Genomic DNA, 19,686 nt, shown 5'->3' on the forward strand with positions numbered 1-19,686 from the left:
TCTGTTAGGGAGGGAGACCTACAAATGGCCTGTTCACTCCTACAATGAACTATAATTCTGCTTTTACCTCAATGCTCCAGCTATTTCCCCTCCTCATTTCTCCAGTCTCTTGTACCCGAGCCCCCCTCCCTCCCAGCAACAGAAAAATATCTCTGCGTTTCTTTGCCAGGAAATCATTTCTTAAAACTCTGTACTTCTCCAAGTCTTTTGTAACTTTCTTACATGGCAAGGATCAATTTCTTTGCTGTCTTTCTCTTGAATGTGTATTTACGTTAAAAATAATTAGAATAGAAAACCACTATAAGACATTTTACAAGCCAAAAGATGGAAATCTAACAAAGTAGGGGGATCTCCTAATATTAAAACTGCAAAAAAGTTAGGTTAAGTTTGTAAGATAGCATCCGAAGCCAAAGAAAAAGCCAGAATGTATGTTCCAATCTCAGGACTTACCTCGATGTACGCTGGCTCACTGCCAGCAGGTGAGATGTGGGGCTGCCAGTCTTTAGGAGGCTTTGAAAGGTACTTGGAATCTGTTACAACCCATTTGAGCCGGGGCCAACCTAAATCAAACCCCAAATAAAAATTGAATTGCCTAAGCCATACGGGAAGGAATTCACATTGAACTGGTCGTTTTAAACATCAAGAGACCAAATCAAGGTCATTTTATAATCAGTACAATATGTTTATTAGTTTTTAGTGACACATCAGTAGACATTTATACCTTCTTTCAAAAGTACAATTGTTCCACATGCTCATTCCAGGCCTTGACATTACCTCAACAACTGGGAGGTCCATTTGGCAGTGGAAGTCCACTGAGGTTAGTGGTCTATCCTCTGTCTCTACATGTAGCATTTAGCTTTAATGAACAGAGTGGTAGCTTTTTCCAACCATCAGCATAAAGGTTAAGGGTGTGGGCTGTGGAATCAGATTTGGGTTCAAATCGCTGCTCTGCCATTTATTAGCTGTGACTTTGGGCAAGTTACTTAACCTCTCTGTGTCTCTGTTTCCTCACCTGTAAAATGGGGATAATAATGGTACCTACTTCATAAGATTGTGAGAATAAGAAAATATATTTTAAGTACTTAGCTATTATTAAATTAAAACACTAATTAAAGCACTCGGCTTTAACTTTTAACGGATCATTCAGATACAAATATTACTAACCTTTAAACTGTACAATCTCTCCATTCTGTGTTTTTGGCAGCCCCTTTAGACAAACTTCACTGGTAAGAGCTAAGGCAATACCACAGCTTCCTAGCAAGAAGCCAATCTGCTGCCCTCCAGCATCCTGTGGAGAAGAGATTGTAAGCACACTCATACCCAAAGCCTAACACTTAGCAATGCTCTCGCACTTGTGTGATAACATTCATGGAACCCCACTGATATCTGGCAACTCAAAAATCTAGTGACAATATGTTCTTCCAAATAGTTTGAAACATACGATTTCCTGAAGGCAAATAAAGTATCTTGTGAATCTGATATTGCTAATGAATTCTACCAGCCAAATGTGACCATTTTATTCAAAGGTCAACAGTGCTCCTCTTTTAGATTAATGTCAAGCAATTAAATAAATGCTAACACGGTTAAGTTGTCTTGACCTAGCCACACCCCCAAATCCAAAAGCAAAGCAAGTCAGGTTAGAACAAAATAATGTAAATGAACATCAAACGTCCAAATTTACAATGAAAGTGAATGAATAGCTATACCCAAATACATATATTTATTATATTTTAAAAGAGGTAGATACAGTTTAAAGATTTTCATTAAAATGTTATCTTAAAAGTATCATTATGAAATCACACAAACACTGTCAACTTAGTATAAGAACAATCCTATGACTTCCTGAACAATCTAAATATACTATATCCCATCAACCAGAGTTTTAGAGATGTTACCAATTTGTTTTTTATTCCTTTAAGAAAATAATCTTTTTCTTGTAAATTCACACTCTACCATATTTGTCTTTATCATCAAGTCTCAATAATAAACATGAGAAAATTAAGGTTAAACAGCTCATGGAAAAATCATTTTGTTAAACTTGGAAATTTGCCACATATGCTTCATTTTAGTTGGGTTGATTTGTTATTAATGTAAAATCCTATGCCGTAGAGTAGCAACATGCCATCACTGCACCACCCTTCAACTTCATGGAAATCCTAGGTCATATGATACAATTAAACCAAATCCTTTTACAAAAGGTCTTCCCTATTGTAACAGTGGATAAATGTAGATTATAGTCTCTGAAGCAAGGGTGGTAATTGTTGAAAAGTCAAGTATGTCCCCATGATTTTTTTTTTAAATATATTTTTTATTGAGTTTTTACAGAGAGGAAAGGAGAGAGATAGAAAGTCAGAAACATCGATGAGAGAGAAACATCGACCAGCTGCCTCCTGCACACTCCCCACTGGGGATGTGCCCGCAACCAAGGTACATGCCCTTGACCAGAATCGAACCTGGGACCTTTCAGTCCCCAGGCCAACGCTCTATCCACTGAGCCAAACCGGTTTTGGCTGTCCCCATGATTTTTAAGTGATATACAATACTATATAATACTATAAATACTCTATCTTGGTTAAAAACATGTTATTTGCATGAAAGTTACAAATATTAATAATTTTTATATAAATTTCATGTTTTTAAAAAGTGAAATTTAGTACTTTTTTAAATTTAGCAATGTTACCTTTCTGGTAAGAGGTACCTCTATAGGCACTGGAATTACTTCCGCCAGGAGACATCCATAAAAAGCCACCATAAACATGACTGGATCATTGTTGGGGTAAACCAGGGCTACCTAAAATGCATAATGACATTCAATAACAGAGGAATAAAAACAGACTAAGGCTTTCAATGTCACTCTGTAAGATATACATTTAAATATAAAACATCTATCATGCACACAACAAATAAAACTAATTAATAGCCTAAGGAAATTAAGTTATTGAGAAGGATGCACAAATCTAAAAAGACCTCTGTCATTCCTATGATTATAACTAGACACATTTTGGGAACTATATTGCAATTCATCATCATTCTAAGATTTTTCACTTAATCCTATTGGTGATTTAGCAGTAAACAACTCACCTTAAGTAGTAAGGTAATTACTTGTGAAACCTAAGCCAATTTACTTTAGTGCAAAGCTAAAGCAATAAAATAAATGTAACAGTTTAGAGACCAGCATATTAAAGCATAAGCCTTACATCTCTTACAGAGAGCTATAAGCATCGAGGCTCTTACTCTTTGACAAATTCATTGCATTAATTCTTACTCACTGAGCCAACAATGCAAGTATTCTAGCATGAAAGGCATTTGGTAATAGGTATAAGCAACACTGGCAGAAACTATTATGGATATAAAGTTCATTCATTTACAAAAGATAAACAGTAAAACTTTCTGTAATGTGTTCCAACGTGTGATCTCACCTGTAACACGTCACAGGGATAACCAACTCTTCCTAATACTCAAGAAATGAAAAAACAGACGTCACTATCATTTTGGAGTTTTGTTACTTGGCTCAGATATTTATAAATTAACATTTGAAACTTAATTATGTCACTGGACTCTTGTTTTTCCTTCTTTTGCTTTCAAATTATCTAAACTCACTCTCAAGGTAAGTTCAATTCTTTCTTTCCTTTTTTTTAATTAAAATTTTTTAAATAAATTTCAATTCAAACCTTCAAGAGTTCTAAAAAAATACAAACTCCACAAGACATGTAAGTAACACATTTTCTTCCTGCACACAAATGCCTAGGCCAGTGGTCGGCAAACCGTGGCTCGCGAGCCACATGCGGCTCTTTGGCCCCTTGAGTGTGGCTCTTCCACAAAATACCACGTGCGGGCGCGCACGTACAGTGCGATTGAAACTTCGTGGCCCAGGCGCAGAAGTCCGTTTTCAGCCTGGGTGAGTCTATTTTGAAGAAATGGCATTAGAAGAAGTGGGGGTTATCGGTAGGGCGATGGGAGACGTGGCGCAGGCAGGCTGGGGGAGGCACTCCCAATTCATGCAGGAGCTGAGGATGGGAGAGTTGGAAGGGGTCGACCTCAGAGAACGTACCTCAATCAGACTGAGGACGTTTTTAGCAAAGGCCAGCTTAGGAGTACCCTAATTAAGTTAATAACAATGTACCTACCTATATAAGTTTAAAAAATTTGGCTCTCAAAAGAAACTTTAATTGTTGTACTGTTGATATTTGGCTCTGTTGACTAATGAGTTTGCCGACCACTGGCCTAGGCTGTCAGGAGAGACAGAAGTACCTTCTTAGGGCTCAGTGAGGACTAGGAAACACTCATATGCCATATTTGTAAGTAGAAGCCATCCTTTAGGTGTTCTTTGCCACAATGCAAAAATATTTTCAAAGACTAGTTTAGGAGATTCTATAATCATGAGTCTCCTAAAAGCAAGTCTGTTGTATAGCTAGTGTTTCATTCTACAAATTCCAACTGAAAAGTAATGTTTGGTTTTAAAAAGTAATCATATTTACAAATTTATTAATAGGAAAAAACCTTCAAAAATTAAAAAAGATTAATGTCACCTCCAATTAAAGAAGAAATTAAATGATGCCATTTGCTTCTTCTTAGAAGTAGCAATGAGTCTCCCTTCCTTTCAACATAAAACCACAGAAAATTGCTTTAAAAATTTATGGGACTTTTTTAATAATCCTCACCCAAGGATATGTTTGTTTTTTATTGATTTTTAGAGAGTGCGGAACGGGGAGAGAAATAGAAACATTGATGAGAAACATCGATTGGTTGCCTCCCATATGTGCCCCAACCCAGGACTGAACTCAGTAACCTAGATATGTACCCTGACTGGGAACAGAACCCACAACCTCTTTTTTGTGTGTGGATGGGTTGATGCTCCAACCAACTGACCCACCCAGTCAGGGCGATGGGACATTTTTGAAAGAAAAAAAAATCAAAGTAAACTTTATTGCTATCTTTGTTATCTGAACACTGAAATATTTACTTCCAGAAAGACTCAGGTGTCCCAAGTTTTATTAGCTCCTGAAGAGTTTGCTGATTATGCAGCTACAGAAAGGGACATGTGAATTTCCTTCAATTGATGAAGGTAAGAAATATTGCCTGGCATTGGGCCAACCTGGGTTGGCAACAAACCATTTTCATTTCCTAAGAATAAAAGTTACATAAATTATGCTGTTGTATATTAAAAATCCAGAATGTGTATGTTCAAAAGCAATAAAACACCACCTCCCTAAAACCAAAAAACAAATTGAAATTACCCTGTCTGCAGGTTTTAATACAGGTTCATTTTTGGTCCCCAGTTTATTAAGCAGTGTATAGGCCAACTTTAAACTTCTGCTCCACAACTTTCCTGGAAAAAGAAAAGAAAACAGTCATAGAGAAAACCACAGGTACACCCCCTGCCACCACCTTTACCCCTAGCACGCCCACACCATTCTTCCCTCTCAGAGAAACATCCCCTAAACGCTCAGGGTCTCCACCAGACTTGCAACCAGGGGAGCAATAGGTGGTGGCAGCTCATCCCGGGCTAACCACCCGAACCTCTCTCCAAGGCACCCCTTTTCTCCGACTTTCCAGTGAGCCGACAGTAGCCCCACCCTTGGTTCTCTTCTGTCAATGTGACTTACTAGTCAGTGAGTCCACACAGCCCCGCATGGCTCACTTTCCTAGAACAGTTCTAGAAAGCCCAAGCAGCCCCATTTGCTCTCCCCAGATGCTTGTTCTACCCTAAGCACTTCCTTGTTTCACTGTCCCCAGCTTTAAAAAACATTTTCTCTCTCTTTCAAAAAAAAAAAAAAAAATAGAGAGAAAAAACCACAGGCCTACCTCATCAAGAGGGCATTCAGTTCCTAAGCACATATAATAAGACAATGGCCCCTTCCAAATGACACATCAGACAAGCATGGCCTCCAACAGAGAGCTCCTCCCCCACAACAAATGTTTTATTATTCACACTAGTTTATGGAAAGCCAGTCCTGCCTCCGAACAGCAACAACAAAATATAGCACTGGAAGCTCATTCAGGTTTAGATAATTTTTGAAATTATTATTTTTTTAATATGTTTGTATTGATTTCAGAGAGAGGAAGGGAGAAGAAGAGAGAAATAGAAACATCACTGATGAGAGAGAAACATTGATCAGCTGCCTCCTCACAACCCCTACTGGGGATCTAGCCCGAAACTTGGGCATGGTCTCTGACTAGAAATCGAACTGTGACCTCCTGATTCATTGGTCAATACTCAATTTTCTGAAGTAATCTGACTATCTTTAAAAACAGTCTGATGTGAGCTGATCACACTTCAAGGCAAGGAAATAACTGCTTATCACAAGACTGAAAATCAGAAGACTACTCCATTCTAAGCTTTTTCTGAAGAACCATTTACAAACATGGCATTAGATACTTGAAGTAATTGCAAAGCAAAAATGTGACTCATAATTTAGCATTTCATATTACTGTATTTCAGTGAAAACAGATAGTAAAATGAAAATAACTATGTGAAACATCGATATACTCAAAGATAGGAAATAAACATGAAGAGATTTAGCCAACTAACTGCTTTCTTTAAGGGTTTTATGGATGAAATTAATATACAGCCTCTGAAATGAATGCTAAAATCTGTTTGGGGGTGGAAAACCTATTCTCCCTTCTTCATGCTTCCTTCCTTCCTTCAACCGTCCTTAGAAATTCTTATATTATGGAACAAGTAAAAGACAAATCGTATTATTTCAATAGATATGTTAGTTTTATTTTACATCCAACACATTCAGAGGGGCATCTAAGGTTTAAACTCATATCAATTTCCACAATTCTTTAAATAAAAACAAATTTAGGTCTATGGACAATGTGCTCCAATTGTGAAGGGAAAAAGGAATCTGTCTGAATAAACTAGTGCAAAATCTCACAGTCCAGGTTAAACCTACTCTTCTTGTTATTTTTTTCCACTCTTCTCTTATTAAAAAAAGTTCTTTTTTAAGAATTTATAAAAAAAAATAATTTACTTTAAAAAATTATTTACAAAAGAAATAGAAAACTTTAGCTAGGATGCAAAACTAAATGGAAAAGTACTGCTTCTTTGTTTATTATAGAATTCTGTGCCTAATATAAGCAAGAGGCAGGATGAAGTAAATGACAAAGATCTAAAGAGAATCAATTTCAATTTTTGGATAAAACCATATGGTTTTTACCATACACAATTAATCCTGCCCAAATGTCTTCCTAAAATCCTCTCTTAATGTTAGAAAACATCAGTGGATGCACAAAGTCTCTTCTTTTTTGCTCTACTATTTATTTATTATTTTTTTTAAACAGTGCTACCCTTCTTTTTTAAATATATTTTTACTTATTTCAGAGAGGAAGGGAAATGGAGAGAGATTGAAACATCAATGATGAGAGAGAATCATTGATTGGCTGCCTCCTGCATTGAGGGATTGAGCCCGCAACCCAGGCTTGTGCCCTTGACCGGAATCAAACCTGGGACCCTTCAGTCCTCAGGCCGACACTCTAACCACCGAGCAAAAACCAGCTAGGGCTCTTTTAAAAATAAGCTGCCTTGAAAATGTCAGGTTAGCAAATTAAAATATTTGGTAATAGCTGTACTTAGAACTTAGGATCCTATGAAAATAAAAGATCTACTGAAACGCAATGACCAGCAACTGCGAAATACCAAGATAAAAACCCCAGCCATGATAATCTGGAGAATTACTAGGAGAAAAGGAAGGAGCTGGAACCCTGAAAACGCACCGTACGTGAGAGTGTAAACTGGCTTCCCGGTCACATCCAGTGCAGTCAGACAGGGGCACTTTGCTTGCGTGGTGCCCCAGCGCTGCAGGGCAGATTCCAGAGCAGGAGGCCAGTTACAGATGACTCCCAGGGGCTCCCCCTTCACAGGGGTCATCTGCCGTCCCTCCGGCTTGGGCTGGTTAGGGTCTGGCTGAGGTACTGAAACAACAGAAATGAGATCTGCTGTAAGTACACATACCAACCAACACAACTTAGGTCACTAATCCCAAATACATTTCCCTTTCCCTTTCATCTTTATCTAGTTTGAACTCACTCTGAGAAAAGAAAGGACATTGTTAGAAGTGGTAATCCATAAACTGGGCCTTAATTCACTTTCCCACATAACTGTAAAATCATATTTAATTTAATTTAATTTAATTTAATTTAATTTAATTTAATTTAATTTAATTTTATGCAACAAGCAAATCCTGAGCCTGACATAGCAAATGACTGAACACATAGAAAAGCATAAAGAATAAATTTCCTTTTAGTAATTTCATAATTTTTAGTAAACTTGTTTTTAAATCTTTCATTTGTGTCCAATGTCAGAGAGCCAAGTTCCATTTTTCCAGGTAACATTCAATGAAAAGGGACTAATGGTGAGTCAGGAAAACCAAGTTGACATTCACTTTTTACTAGTGTGACCTTAGGCAAACTGAGTTACCTGAGTCTTGTTTTTCCTCATCTGTAAAATGGGGACAATAACAATTATACCACAGGGTCAGTATCAGACTCAAACCAATAATGGGCATGAATGCTTCTTCCATGGCCAATCCCTTTGCCTCATGGTGAACTTGTACTCATCCCTCTTAAGATGCAGCTAAACTAGTGCATTCCCTGGGAAACCATCTCCCGCCATTTCTTCCTCAGTGCTCCCACACCATCTTGGTAGTCCACCCTTACTAAAGCACTGAGGCTCCTCAAGGGTTTCTGATACTGTACACGTTTTTTCTTACTTCTTCTCATAGTGCCTAATATAAAATGCTCGATCAATTTTTTTTAAATATATTTTTTATTGATTTTTTTACAGAGAGGAAGGGAGAGAGATAGTTAGAAACATTGATGAGAGAGAAACATCGATCAGCTGCCTCCTGCACATCTCCCACTGGGGATGTGTCCGCAACCCGGGTACATGCCCTTGACCGGAATCGAACCTGGGACCTTTCAGTCCGCAGGCAGACGCTCTATCCACTGAGCCAAACCGGTTTCGGCTGCTCGATCAATTTTAATTAACTTGAACTGAATTTGGGAGAGATAGAAAAGCTCTAGATCAGCGGTTCTCAACCTGTGGGTCGCGACCCCTTTGGCAGTTGAACGACCCTTTCACAGGGGTCGCCTAAGACCATCCTGTATATCAGATATTTACATTACGATTCATAACAGTAGCAACGAAAATAATTTTATGGTTGGGTCACAACATGAGAAACTGTATTTAAAGGGCCAGAAGGTTGAGAACCACTGCTCTAGATTATTAACATAATCATTCCAGAAACTGGCAGTGAAATATATTTCATATTCTTTCATATAAATAAAACTAAAGTCTTCAATTATTCTGCAATAAACAAGTATTATTCAAATAATAAAAAGCAAAAAAAATCCTATATATTCACAACAGGAAAGATAATTTATACATGGAATAAAAAATTAAGTATTTACTGAGTACCAATTATATAAACAGGATGTGATAAACAGTGAGAAAGTAAATACTGCATCTGTTATTCTTTGACAAACATTTATTTTTCCTAATGCTATGTGTAAGGAATACAGAGTCTATGCCCTCCAGGAGTATCTAGAACACAATGCGGGGACTCTCACACACACACACACACACACACACACACACACACACACACACACACACACAGAGCTAAGTCAACATGAGCAGTGTCTGACAGGTATGTATAGAGAAGGCAGGCGGGAGAGGGCCACATTGCCCAGCTTAGGGGGTGGGTTCCCTCACCTGTAGGAGGTAATGCCTGGGCTGAGTCTTAAAGGAAGGTTAGGAGTTAGCCAGGTAAATGGGAGGTAAGAGAAGCAGCACAGAAGGGACAATGAACAGAATGAGCAACAGGTATTAGATGGGCAATTGGAATATGAAATAAATTATATTTTATAGCTCAATTTAATGACAGATTTGAGAAGCTCACTAAAATATCTTGAGTAGTTTCACTTCCCAAATCACTGTCCTTCTACTCTGTATATTTCCAGACCCTAAACCATCAGATTAAGTAACAAGAAGAATGTGGATGAAGCTAAGTAAATGGTTTTGGTTTTGCAAACCGACTACATTTGGCAGGCAGTCTTCTGGTGATAAAAGTCTGTACATTGTTGCCGTCCACTAGGCCTCAATGCAGACCTCAGGGCACCCTCTTTCAGACTGCCAAAAACATAGGGGTATCTCTTTTCCAAAGGTCTCCCTGTTTTTTTTTTTAACAGAGGAAGGAAGAGGGATAGAGAGTTAGAAATATCGATGAGAGAGAAACATTGATCAGCTGCCTCCTGCACACCCCCCACTGGGGATGTGCCCACAACCAAGATACATGCCCTTGACCAGAATCGCACCTGGGACCCTTCAGTCTGCAGGCTGATGCTCTATCAACTGAGCCAAACTGGTCAGGGCTCCAAAGGTATTCTTATTCAAATAAACAACTGTTGCCTATTTATAACTAGTGACAAGCTGTTTGGTTCTATTCTGACAATGAAAATTGTTTCTGTATGATTTCTATTAAACCTTGACCTTCATTTGCCTGGTCAATACACAATGCTAAAATGACTGGTGAGGTTATTATTGGCATGAGCACCTTGGACATCAGTGACTAAGAAAGATCCCCTTAGCTCAATGAGTTCACTGACCCTTACAGAAACAAAAGTTCATCTTAACCTCATGTGTCAGGTTGCTTGTTGCTTCCTGCTGCATAAAATGGGTTAAGACCAGTCTAGGCTACTCATGTGCCGATTTCCAGTAACAAATCTGATGTGATCAAAGCCTACTATTAGTCTCAGGATGTAGAAATGGAGTACAAAGCTACCAGGACTTAGTTCTTTTGACAAAAGCTTTTGTTAGGTAGATCTATTTGTCACCTAGCTTCAGTAATTATCAAATGGTCACTCTCGGTTCATCTATGCCCCCAAGGTGTTCCCCTCCCAATCCTTCCTACACATCATATGATTTCATCCACAAATTTTTTAAATTACTGAATGAATAAATCACTGACTATCACCACTTGCTCTATGAAGCTTCCCCTAACCATATGGATGCAAATGATTTCTTTCCTTCTCAAACTACCTATATTAGTTGATACATATTTAATGGCTAAACTTAGTTCTCACATGTATGTATTTCCAGCAGGTCTAAATTGTAAACAACATAATGAAAGAAGGAAGTTGACTGTATTTGGATTACCTTTTTCACCATCTACCACATTATCTTTTTTTTTTTGTATAATATATTTTTTATCGATTTTAAAGAAAGGAAGGGAGAAGGAGAGAGAGAATCATTGGTCGGCTGCCTCCTGCACGCCCTCTACTGAGAATCAAGTCTGCAACCCGGTCATGTGCCCTAACCAGGAATTGAACCATCACCTCCTGGTTCACGGGTTGATGCTCAACCACTGAGCCACACCAGCTGGCCTACCACGTTCTTTTTTTATTTTTACTCTTTTATATTTTTCTCCTTTATTGATTAAGGTATTACATATGTGTCCTTATCCCTCCTCCCCACCTCCTACCCATGCCCTCACCACCCTGGTGTCTGTGTCCATTGGTTAGGCTTATATGCATGCCCACGTTATCTTAAAGAAAGCAGACATATATATGTGTTGACTGGCTGATTTAACAAAAAGGTCTGTTGCATCAAAAAGACTGGGCAAACTTTTGAGTCTGACATTAGTATTCTAGGATAATGCCAAATATAAATAATTTTTCAAATAATGTATTTGGGAACGTTTCAAATTTCAAAGAGCTTATTTTCAAGGATAGTTCAATGCTCCATAGTTATCTCTTTGCTTTTCTCTCCCCGCCCTCCCTTCCTATTTTTCATCTGAGATCTAAAATATAAATGATCCTTAGGGGAAAAGAGCAGAAAACTATGAACTCGTTCAACCCAAAATGATGCCTTGCTCATCCTTAAATCCTATAGTACCTGACATGTAGTAATTGCTTAAGAAATGTTTGTTTATGGTACTATTACTACTACCTTCCACAATTTCTTCAGAGTCATCCACAAAAAATTCTTTTAAGGGAGGCCTTTTGGGTCGTTTCAGAGTGTTGAGAAGCTGTTGGATTTTTGTGGATACTCTGCTACTGACCGGAACACCTATAAGGAAAAAAGCGGTAAGTTAAAATTAATTGATTTCAGGGATATTTTAGTTCATCAATTCTCTCGGGAGTTTTTATTTCTAATGATTTTTGGTCTTTTCCCACAGTCTCATCCTATTTCAACTGGGACAAATAAATACAAATATGTCCATGACAAGTTTTGACAACAAAGAATAAATATGGTGCTATTATTAATATATTGCTTAAAGATTTCACCTACTCTCCCTTTTCTCTTATAGCATTCTTTCCTTTTTACATATTCAATTTTTTGTTCAAAGTATCTTTTGAGAGTACAGACTAAGTCTGAACAAGTGTCAGTGTGGCCACAGTGCAGGCTGCTGAACAGAGGGTGCTCAGGATGACTTGTGTCACTGCATTTCTACTCCATAAAAACTCCCTACCATCAGCTGTATCCATAAGGCTGGACCTGTTGGATCCTTTGTGCATGCCTTTAACTATCCCGGAGGGGGGCAGATCAATATTTGCTGGGCGTATTGAGGATGATGATGATGAAGAGGTAGTTGTAGTGACGTCAGGGGGAGCAGAAAAATTCTCTAAGAGGGGAGAAAACAAAATTTAGAATTATATTACATTCGCAGTAAAATAAAAACTATGGGAATGAGCTCTTGCAAAACCTCTGAAATCAAATTCTACCAGCAAGATATAATGAGAGGGCAACAGGTTAAGCCAGGGCTTATGAGCTTTCCCAAATTATTAAAAAAAACTCGAGTAGTCTTAGTAAGATCAAATCCTCTAACAAATGTTTCTCAAAAACACGCTTTTCTATGTAGAAAGACTAGGAGGAAACCAATATTACATAAAATAATCCTAAATAAAATAAAAATTATAAATGACTTCAAAATGAAACCAAGTGAGTATGATTATATAGCTACTAATATTCTAGTCTGTTGAGCATTTCTTCATGTTTATGTTGGTTTATCTGTAATATTTCTTCTTCCATTGAAGACAGAAATAGTATCTTGAGAATGGGTCAGATCACTCGAGTTTCCGGATGAAGAAAAACAGATAGGTCTACTTTTAATTTTTATTAATCGACCCATAGGTAACTTGGATCTACTAGTTACAGACCAGGTTCTTCCCTTGGTGTAAGCATGGTTAGTGTTACTGTACTCTGCTTCATGTATGGATTCTTAATATAAAGGAACTGAATGACATAAATTGGAAGAGAGTCATTCAACAGGGATGTGTTACAAAAAAGTAGAAGAAGAAAAATCTGGAGAAGTAAAAAAAATGAAATTAGAAGAAGTAAAATATACAATTCACAAGAACAGTAAAAAGCCACTCAAAACTATAAACAGGGAAAAAATAATAATACAAATAATTTCTAAAATCAATTTGAAAGTAAGGTCTCTATGTCCCAAACATCTATAATTACTAGTTTAATAGTTTTTAAAGTTTTAAATATAGTACTAACTATAAATAAATAAATAAATAATAAATATAGTACTAGCACAAGTATACTGCAGTAAATCTCTTCTGTAGGATAGTGTGGTAACAAGTGTTAAAAACCTGCATTTTTATTTTAGAAATACGTCCTGAAGACATAATCAGACAAATGCACAAAGTTTTGTGTTCATGAATGTTCACCCCAACACTTTTTATATTAGCAAAATAATGTATAATACTTAAATGTCCAAGATTAGGGAACGGCTAAATAAACCAGGACATGGCCATACAGTGGCATATTTTAAAACCATAAAAAATAATAGTATAATTCTATATTAATGATATAATAAATGTTTGTGATAAGAAAAGCTGATTATGTTGTTTAGTGCAATTTCATTTTAGTAAAAATAAAACCTACATATTTATATGCAAATAAAGTCTAGAAGGATATATGATAAAGTAATAACACTAAAGTGTTATACATGGAAAGTAGGTTTCTAAATTATTTTATTTTTCTTTTATCAGTATTTTCACATTTTTCTATCAGAAACATTAATTACTTCTTTTAAAGCAAACATGCAAAAGGTAATAATGTTAGATAAAATTGTTCTCTTTTAGACCAATGTGAAAATAAAACCTGACCCATCAGGACTGTTGCTGCCTCTTCCAAATAGAAGAGGCAGTGAGCACGCTTACCTGTAGCTGCTTGCGTGAGTTACAGGGCAGGGTTAAGAGTGCAGGACAAATCAGTGCTATTGGCACTTGGCTTTTAAATGTAGTCAATCATACCCTCAAGTAGCTATTGCCGTTAAAAATTATTGGCTCGAATTAAAATTTTTCCAAGTTTTTCTTTTTATTTAATAAAATAATACAGGTGCAATCTCCCTCCTGGGAGAATACCCACACCTTTCCCTCCCCTTGGCTTTTCGCTCTCTTAAGCTCCAAGGACCCTTTTCTTTTGCCCCTGTAACTTTCTAAATAAGTTTCCCCTTGTATGTTGAAAAAATAAAATAACAATATATATAAGGTGATAAAAAGGTCACTGATAAGAAAATCAAGACACTGTCTAGAAAAAAGAGAAAAGTATAACAGACACATGATATGATGCTCATATACATCACTTAGTGTGTGTACCAACCAATTAAGCAAAAGCAGAGAACTGAGCTGTATCTTTGCTTGCAGATGTCACAAACTCTTTAGAAACACACACAAAAGAACATAAAGCAGAGCCAAGCAAAAGCTACATACACACCATACAGGTGCATAGGCAACACGTAGCAGCTCAAAGAGTCCCATCCTTGGGCTGCACACTCCAGTTGTAGCAATAACACAGCAGCAAGGACCATAAATCCAGTCTTCACGCTAAAGACAAAGGGCCTGACTGAAACTCAGGTTTAATGTTTTTTGTTTGAGCGAAGGTAGGTAATAATCCTGGGAAAAATCTAAGATGTTAATATTTTAACACCTTTGATCAAATGGAATATTCTTCAACAGGAATAAACCCTTGCTAAGACTGGTGTTATATCTTGCAGCTTGAGTATTGCTTATGGAAATAGCTATGGCTTCAGGTGGGCAATACTATGCACAAAAATGCAGACAAATGTATTGCTGGTGTTTCCTTTGCTTCATTAACTGCCATGTTCTTTCTGATTCTACTTTTTAGGACACTCTGAAAAACTTAATACAGGTCATAAACTCTTTTCTGAATACTGGGAGCCAAATGGTACATAATTTGGGCTTCTTGGGTAGACCCAGCTCCTACCTATTCGAGTATTGGCAAATACATCAGCTAGAGACCCACTGGTTCCTTTGACCTCTCCATGGGACAGCGTAGAAGATGCGGATGAAGAAGTGGACGATCCCTGAATTGAGCGGTTGATCCAGGACTCCGCATTCTGTAAGCTCTGTTGTAAGGCAGCAGAGAGCGCAGCTTGGCGTCTCAGAGAGCCCTCATCCTCGGAGGCCGAAGACGTGTCTGTGTGGAATTAGAAAAAAAGTTGTTCTCGAGCCTGCCTAGAACAGAGACCTTTCACTTTTTGCTCATTGATCATACATTCAATTTTGACACCAGCAAAACATTCGCATTCTTAAGGTAAACTAATATGGCAAGCTTCTCCAGAATCACAAGGAAAGGTCTACGGACCAAACCTGTAAAAATAAAAGTCTAAATCTATAGGTAACTTTAAGTTATTTTCTAAAAACCCATTTAGAACATTTAAACTTCACTATTTTTCTGACCTGAGTTTAATCAATTATCTATGTCCTTTGGCTTATCTTACTTATGTCCAAATAACTCTGAAGTGTTCAATCTCAATTATAGAGTCCTATGATCAGATGCTACACTGATTTCAACAAGTGCTTTATTTAAAAATGAATGTTTACTGAGTTATGCTCATCTTAGTGGGTTATATGTTTTAGTTATTTACTTTTAAATATATATTTTATTGACTGTTTTCAGAGAGGAAGGGTGAGGGACAGAGAGTTAGAAACATCGATGAGAGAGAAACATCGATCAGCTGCCTCCTGCACACCTCCTACTGGGGATGTGCCCGCAACCAAGGTACATGCCCTTGACCAGAATTGAACCTGGTAGCTTTCAGTCCACAGGCCGATGTTCTATCCGCTGAGCCAAACCGGTTAGGGCTCAACAAGTACTTATTAATTAATGTTTACTTAAAAGGAAATAATCTTGATAGGGAGATATAAAAACTTATTTTAATTAACAACAACTTAAGTGTCAGTGAGAGGCTGGGGAACTGATGTGGAATAAGAAACAATGCTTAGCCTGAAGGCATTCGTGGTTTCAGCAGAAAAAGACACCTGGTCACTTGGCACAGGTAAGCTTTCCAAACATGACAGGAGAGGGCATTGATCTGTGTTTCTCTCCTTAATTCTCAGAGAAGAACTGTGAGAAATTCACTGATGTCTGTATTTAGCCTGGCCCTGACTTCAGAAAAATAAGGCCTAAATTAGAAAAGCATATTGAAAAGAAAAAAAAAATCAACCAAATATAGGATGGCCAAGGGCAGCAGAAGTCAGGGATTTGTTCCAGGGCTCCAAGCTGACGAGGCACACAAATTGAGGGGCATTTGGTCTGATGTGAGACAAATCCTTTAAATGATTTTAGAGGTTATAATTTATGGCCTGTGGATTGAATCTCATTCATTTTTTAAAAAATGAAATGTTATGTGATTAGTCCTGTTGAATTCTTTCCTATAATTCAGGTGAAACTGTAGGTCCATGTTCTATTTTGGCTCAAAGAACTAAAGAGATAACATTGCAAGTACCGACAATGGAAATATGAACCACAAAGGACTAATTTAATCTAGAAGTCAAATTCTGCAAGTCCAGAGCAGGAGAGAAAGTTTATCCTTGCTTTCTGCTCTGGACTACCTCCAAATTATTACCTCATATTGAAGGAGATATGAGGCCCAAGACTGTTTTGTTTTGTGGTGTGTGTTTTTTTACAATGTACTATATATGCCAGGAACTACTATATATCTATATATATATATGCCAGGAACTATATCAGGTTCGGGGGACCCTGAGATGTATGAGTTCTTATGAGACAGGAAGGGCCCTGAAAAGGCTTACAGTCTAGCACAGGAGAGACACACAGCCCCAGACTGTTCCACAGGAATACAACAGATGCTAAGAAATAGGGTAAGCAAAGGGTTTCACTCCAGGGGCACCAATCCAGTTGGGATTTCAAGGACTTCTATGTAAATGGAGCAAAGACTTTGAGGAGATAAGGGGCACCAGGTGAGGCTGGAGAGGTAGTCAGTGACCAGACCTCAAAGGGATAAACAACAAGGTTCTTTAAAGGGCAAAGAGATCTATAATGCAAAAGGAGGATTAAAGGAAAATATAAAGAAACGTAATAGCATCTGTCATGTTTTAAGGAAAGCATTTTGCATAACTTCCAGAAATTATTCTAACATTTCAGCTGTACCTTGGGAGACAGATTTCTATCTTTGCAAATATGCTAAAGAAAAGGGGGAGAGAAGGGGGGGGGGCTGGGACAGGTGAACCTGACCCTTAGAATAAAGTATTTTTAGGGTACAGATAATAGATCTCTGGATCCCATAAACTCCACTAGATACTGAGGCTATCTTCATTGAATCATTTATTTTAATCTGTATAAGTCTAAAATCAGAATAACCCAATTTTCAAAAGATAGTAAAGGCAGTATTTTCATGATTAAGTTTATGGAAAACTGGCTTATGTTTCTATATTGAATTAATTATGTAATTAGGTATATTGTTTCAATTCAATTTCCTCATTGGCCTGCAGTCCTCCTCAGAGTGTTTAGTGACCACGACTGTAGGCGGCTTGGCACAGTTTAGTGGGGAAAACATGGCTCTGGTGTTGGTCTTCCATGTGATCTCTGGGGTCCACCCCTTACTAGCTTTGTGACATGTGGGTAAAATTACCCATCTGAGAAGCCTGGCTGTTCAGCCATTCAATAAATACTACTAAGCACTTCACTAGTTTGATTGATATAAAAAGATGAGCAATTAGTTATGAGAAGCAAAAGGTTGGGGAGAAAGAAGTGCCAGGTAGAGGGAAAGCTGGGAAGGGACAGAAAACAATCTTTGAAGATCTGAAAGAAATTAGACCTGCTGCAGCACAGGATGCAAAATCGGTAGTGAAGAAAGATGAGGGTGGACAAGTGAACAGCACTGGGTTGCTAAGGGCAGTGTAAGACGAGCTAAGAAAACTGGCTTTTTGCGAACTGCAGTGGTAGGCCAATGAAATGAGTCCATATCCAGAAAGCAGCCGCAGCAGTGACAGCACAATAGCAGGTGGAAAATATACATTAGGTCTCCTTTTCCTCCCAGAATAACCCACCCTATGTTACCTCACACGAAATGTAAGTACTTCTCTGAGACTGTATCTTTTTAAAAATAAAAACGAGCTCCCTTAAATATTTATGTTTCCCTGGCTGGTGTTGCTCAGTTGGTTGAGCATCGTCCTTGTACCAAAAGCTTGTTGGTTTGATTCCTGGTCAGGGCACATGCTCAAGGTTTGGGGCTTAATCCCCAGTGGGGGGCATGCAGGAGGCAGCTGATTGATGTTCTCTCTCCCTCTCCCTCACCACTCTCTCTAAAAGTCAATCAAAACATATTTTACTAGAGGTCTGGTGTATGAAATTCATGCGGGGGGGGGGGGCCCTCAGCCCGGCCTGCACCCTCTTGCAGTCCAAGAGCCCTTGGGGAATGTCTGACTGATGGCTTAGGGGAGCGGGCCTAAGCTGGCAGTCAGACATCCTTAGCACTGCCGCAGAGGCGGGAGAGGCTGCGCTCGCCAGCTATGAACCGGGTTTCTAGCTGAGCAGCACTCCCCCTGTGGGAGCACACTGACCACCAGGGGGCAGCTCCTACATTGAGCATCTGCTCCTTGGTGGTCAGTGTGTGTCATAGCGACTGGTGGTTCCACTGTTCAGTCGATCAACAATCCTGTCACCCAGAAAATTGCGATGAATTAATAGAAATCCAGGGAAGATTAAATGAATAATAATAGAAATAAAGCTATCATTTCCCCATTGATTCTGCTCTGGTTGAACATGAACTCACAAATGTTTATCTGTTATAACTAAAGTCCCTTACCTAAGCTCTTGTATATGATGAGTACATCTACACAACACAAGACAATTTTGAAAACATAGTTTGCCCTTCAGTTTATAACCGATATGATTTTAACACAGCATCATTTTTTTTTAAAATATATATTTTAACTGACTTTTTACAGAGAGGAAGGGAGAGGGATATAGAGTTAGAAACATCGATGAGAGAGAAACATCAATCAGCTGCCTCCTGCACACCTGCTACCGGGTATGAGCCCGCAACCCAGGTACATGCACTTGACTGGAATTGAGCCCGGGACCCTTCAGTCTTCAGACCGACGCTCTATCCACTGAGCCAAACTGGTTAGGGCTTAACACAGCATCATTTAATACTGATCACCAGAAGTCTAACCTCCATTTATAACCAATTAGGAAACGAACATTCTAAGGAAAGAAAAGCCCTGAGTTTACTAACTGTTCTTTACTGTAGCACTTTCAGTCTTTAGCCATGTGTGGAAATGACTTCCCTCTTCTTGCTGAAAATATCTACACTAATAAAAGAGAAACATGGTAATTAGTGTCACTCCGTTGCCCTTCCCATTGGCTAATCCCCCTGTCACTCACAGAGTAGGGCCGAG

The 19,686-nt window shown here is 38.2% G+C and overlaps 1 protein-coding gene across 4 annotated transcripts in view; it reads right to left on the reverse strand.

Annotated features, from left to right (window-relative positions):
* DIP2B (disco interacting protein 2 homolog B) overlaps positions 1-19,686 on the reverse strand; it is a 113,959-nt gene that overhangs the window by 52,012 nt on the left and 42,261 nt on the right. For 2 of the 4 annotated variants that reach the window (XM_015559640.1, XM_015559638.1), the window contains exons 4-11: positions 15,245-15,457; positions 12,477-12,629; positions 11,951-12,073; positions 7,720-7,917; positions 5,238-5,329; positions 2,681-2,791; positions 1,165-1,288; positions 451-560 (exon numbers count right to left, since the gene is read on the reverse strand). In XM_015559640.1, the coding sequence (XP_015415126.1) occupies positions 451-560; positions 1,165-1,288; positions 2,681-2,791; positions 5,238-5,329; positions 7,720-7,917; positions 11,951-12,073; positions 12,477-12,629; positions 15,245-15,457 (1,124 nt within the window). The remainder of the gene's footprint in view (positions 1-450; positions 561-1,164; positions 1,289-2,680; positions 2,792-5,237; positions 5,330-7,719; positions 7,918-11,950; positions 12,074-12,476; positions 12,630-15,244; positions 15,458-19,686) is intronic. The other 2 variants (XM_015559639.1, XM_006757088.2) reach the window with 2 other exon arrangements.

This window comes from Myotis davidii, unplaced genomic scaffold (assembly GCF_000327345.1).
Source record: "Myotis davidii unplaced genomic scaffold, ASM32734v1 scaffold233, whole genome shotgun sequence".
Lineage (NCBI taxonomy): Eukaryota > Metazoa > Chordata > Mammalia > Chiroptera > Vespertilionidae > Myotis > Myotis davidii.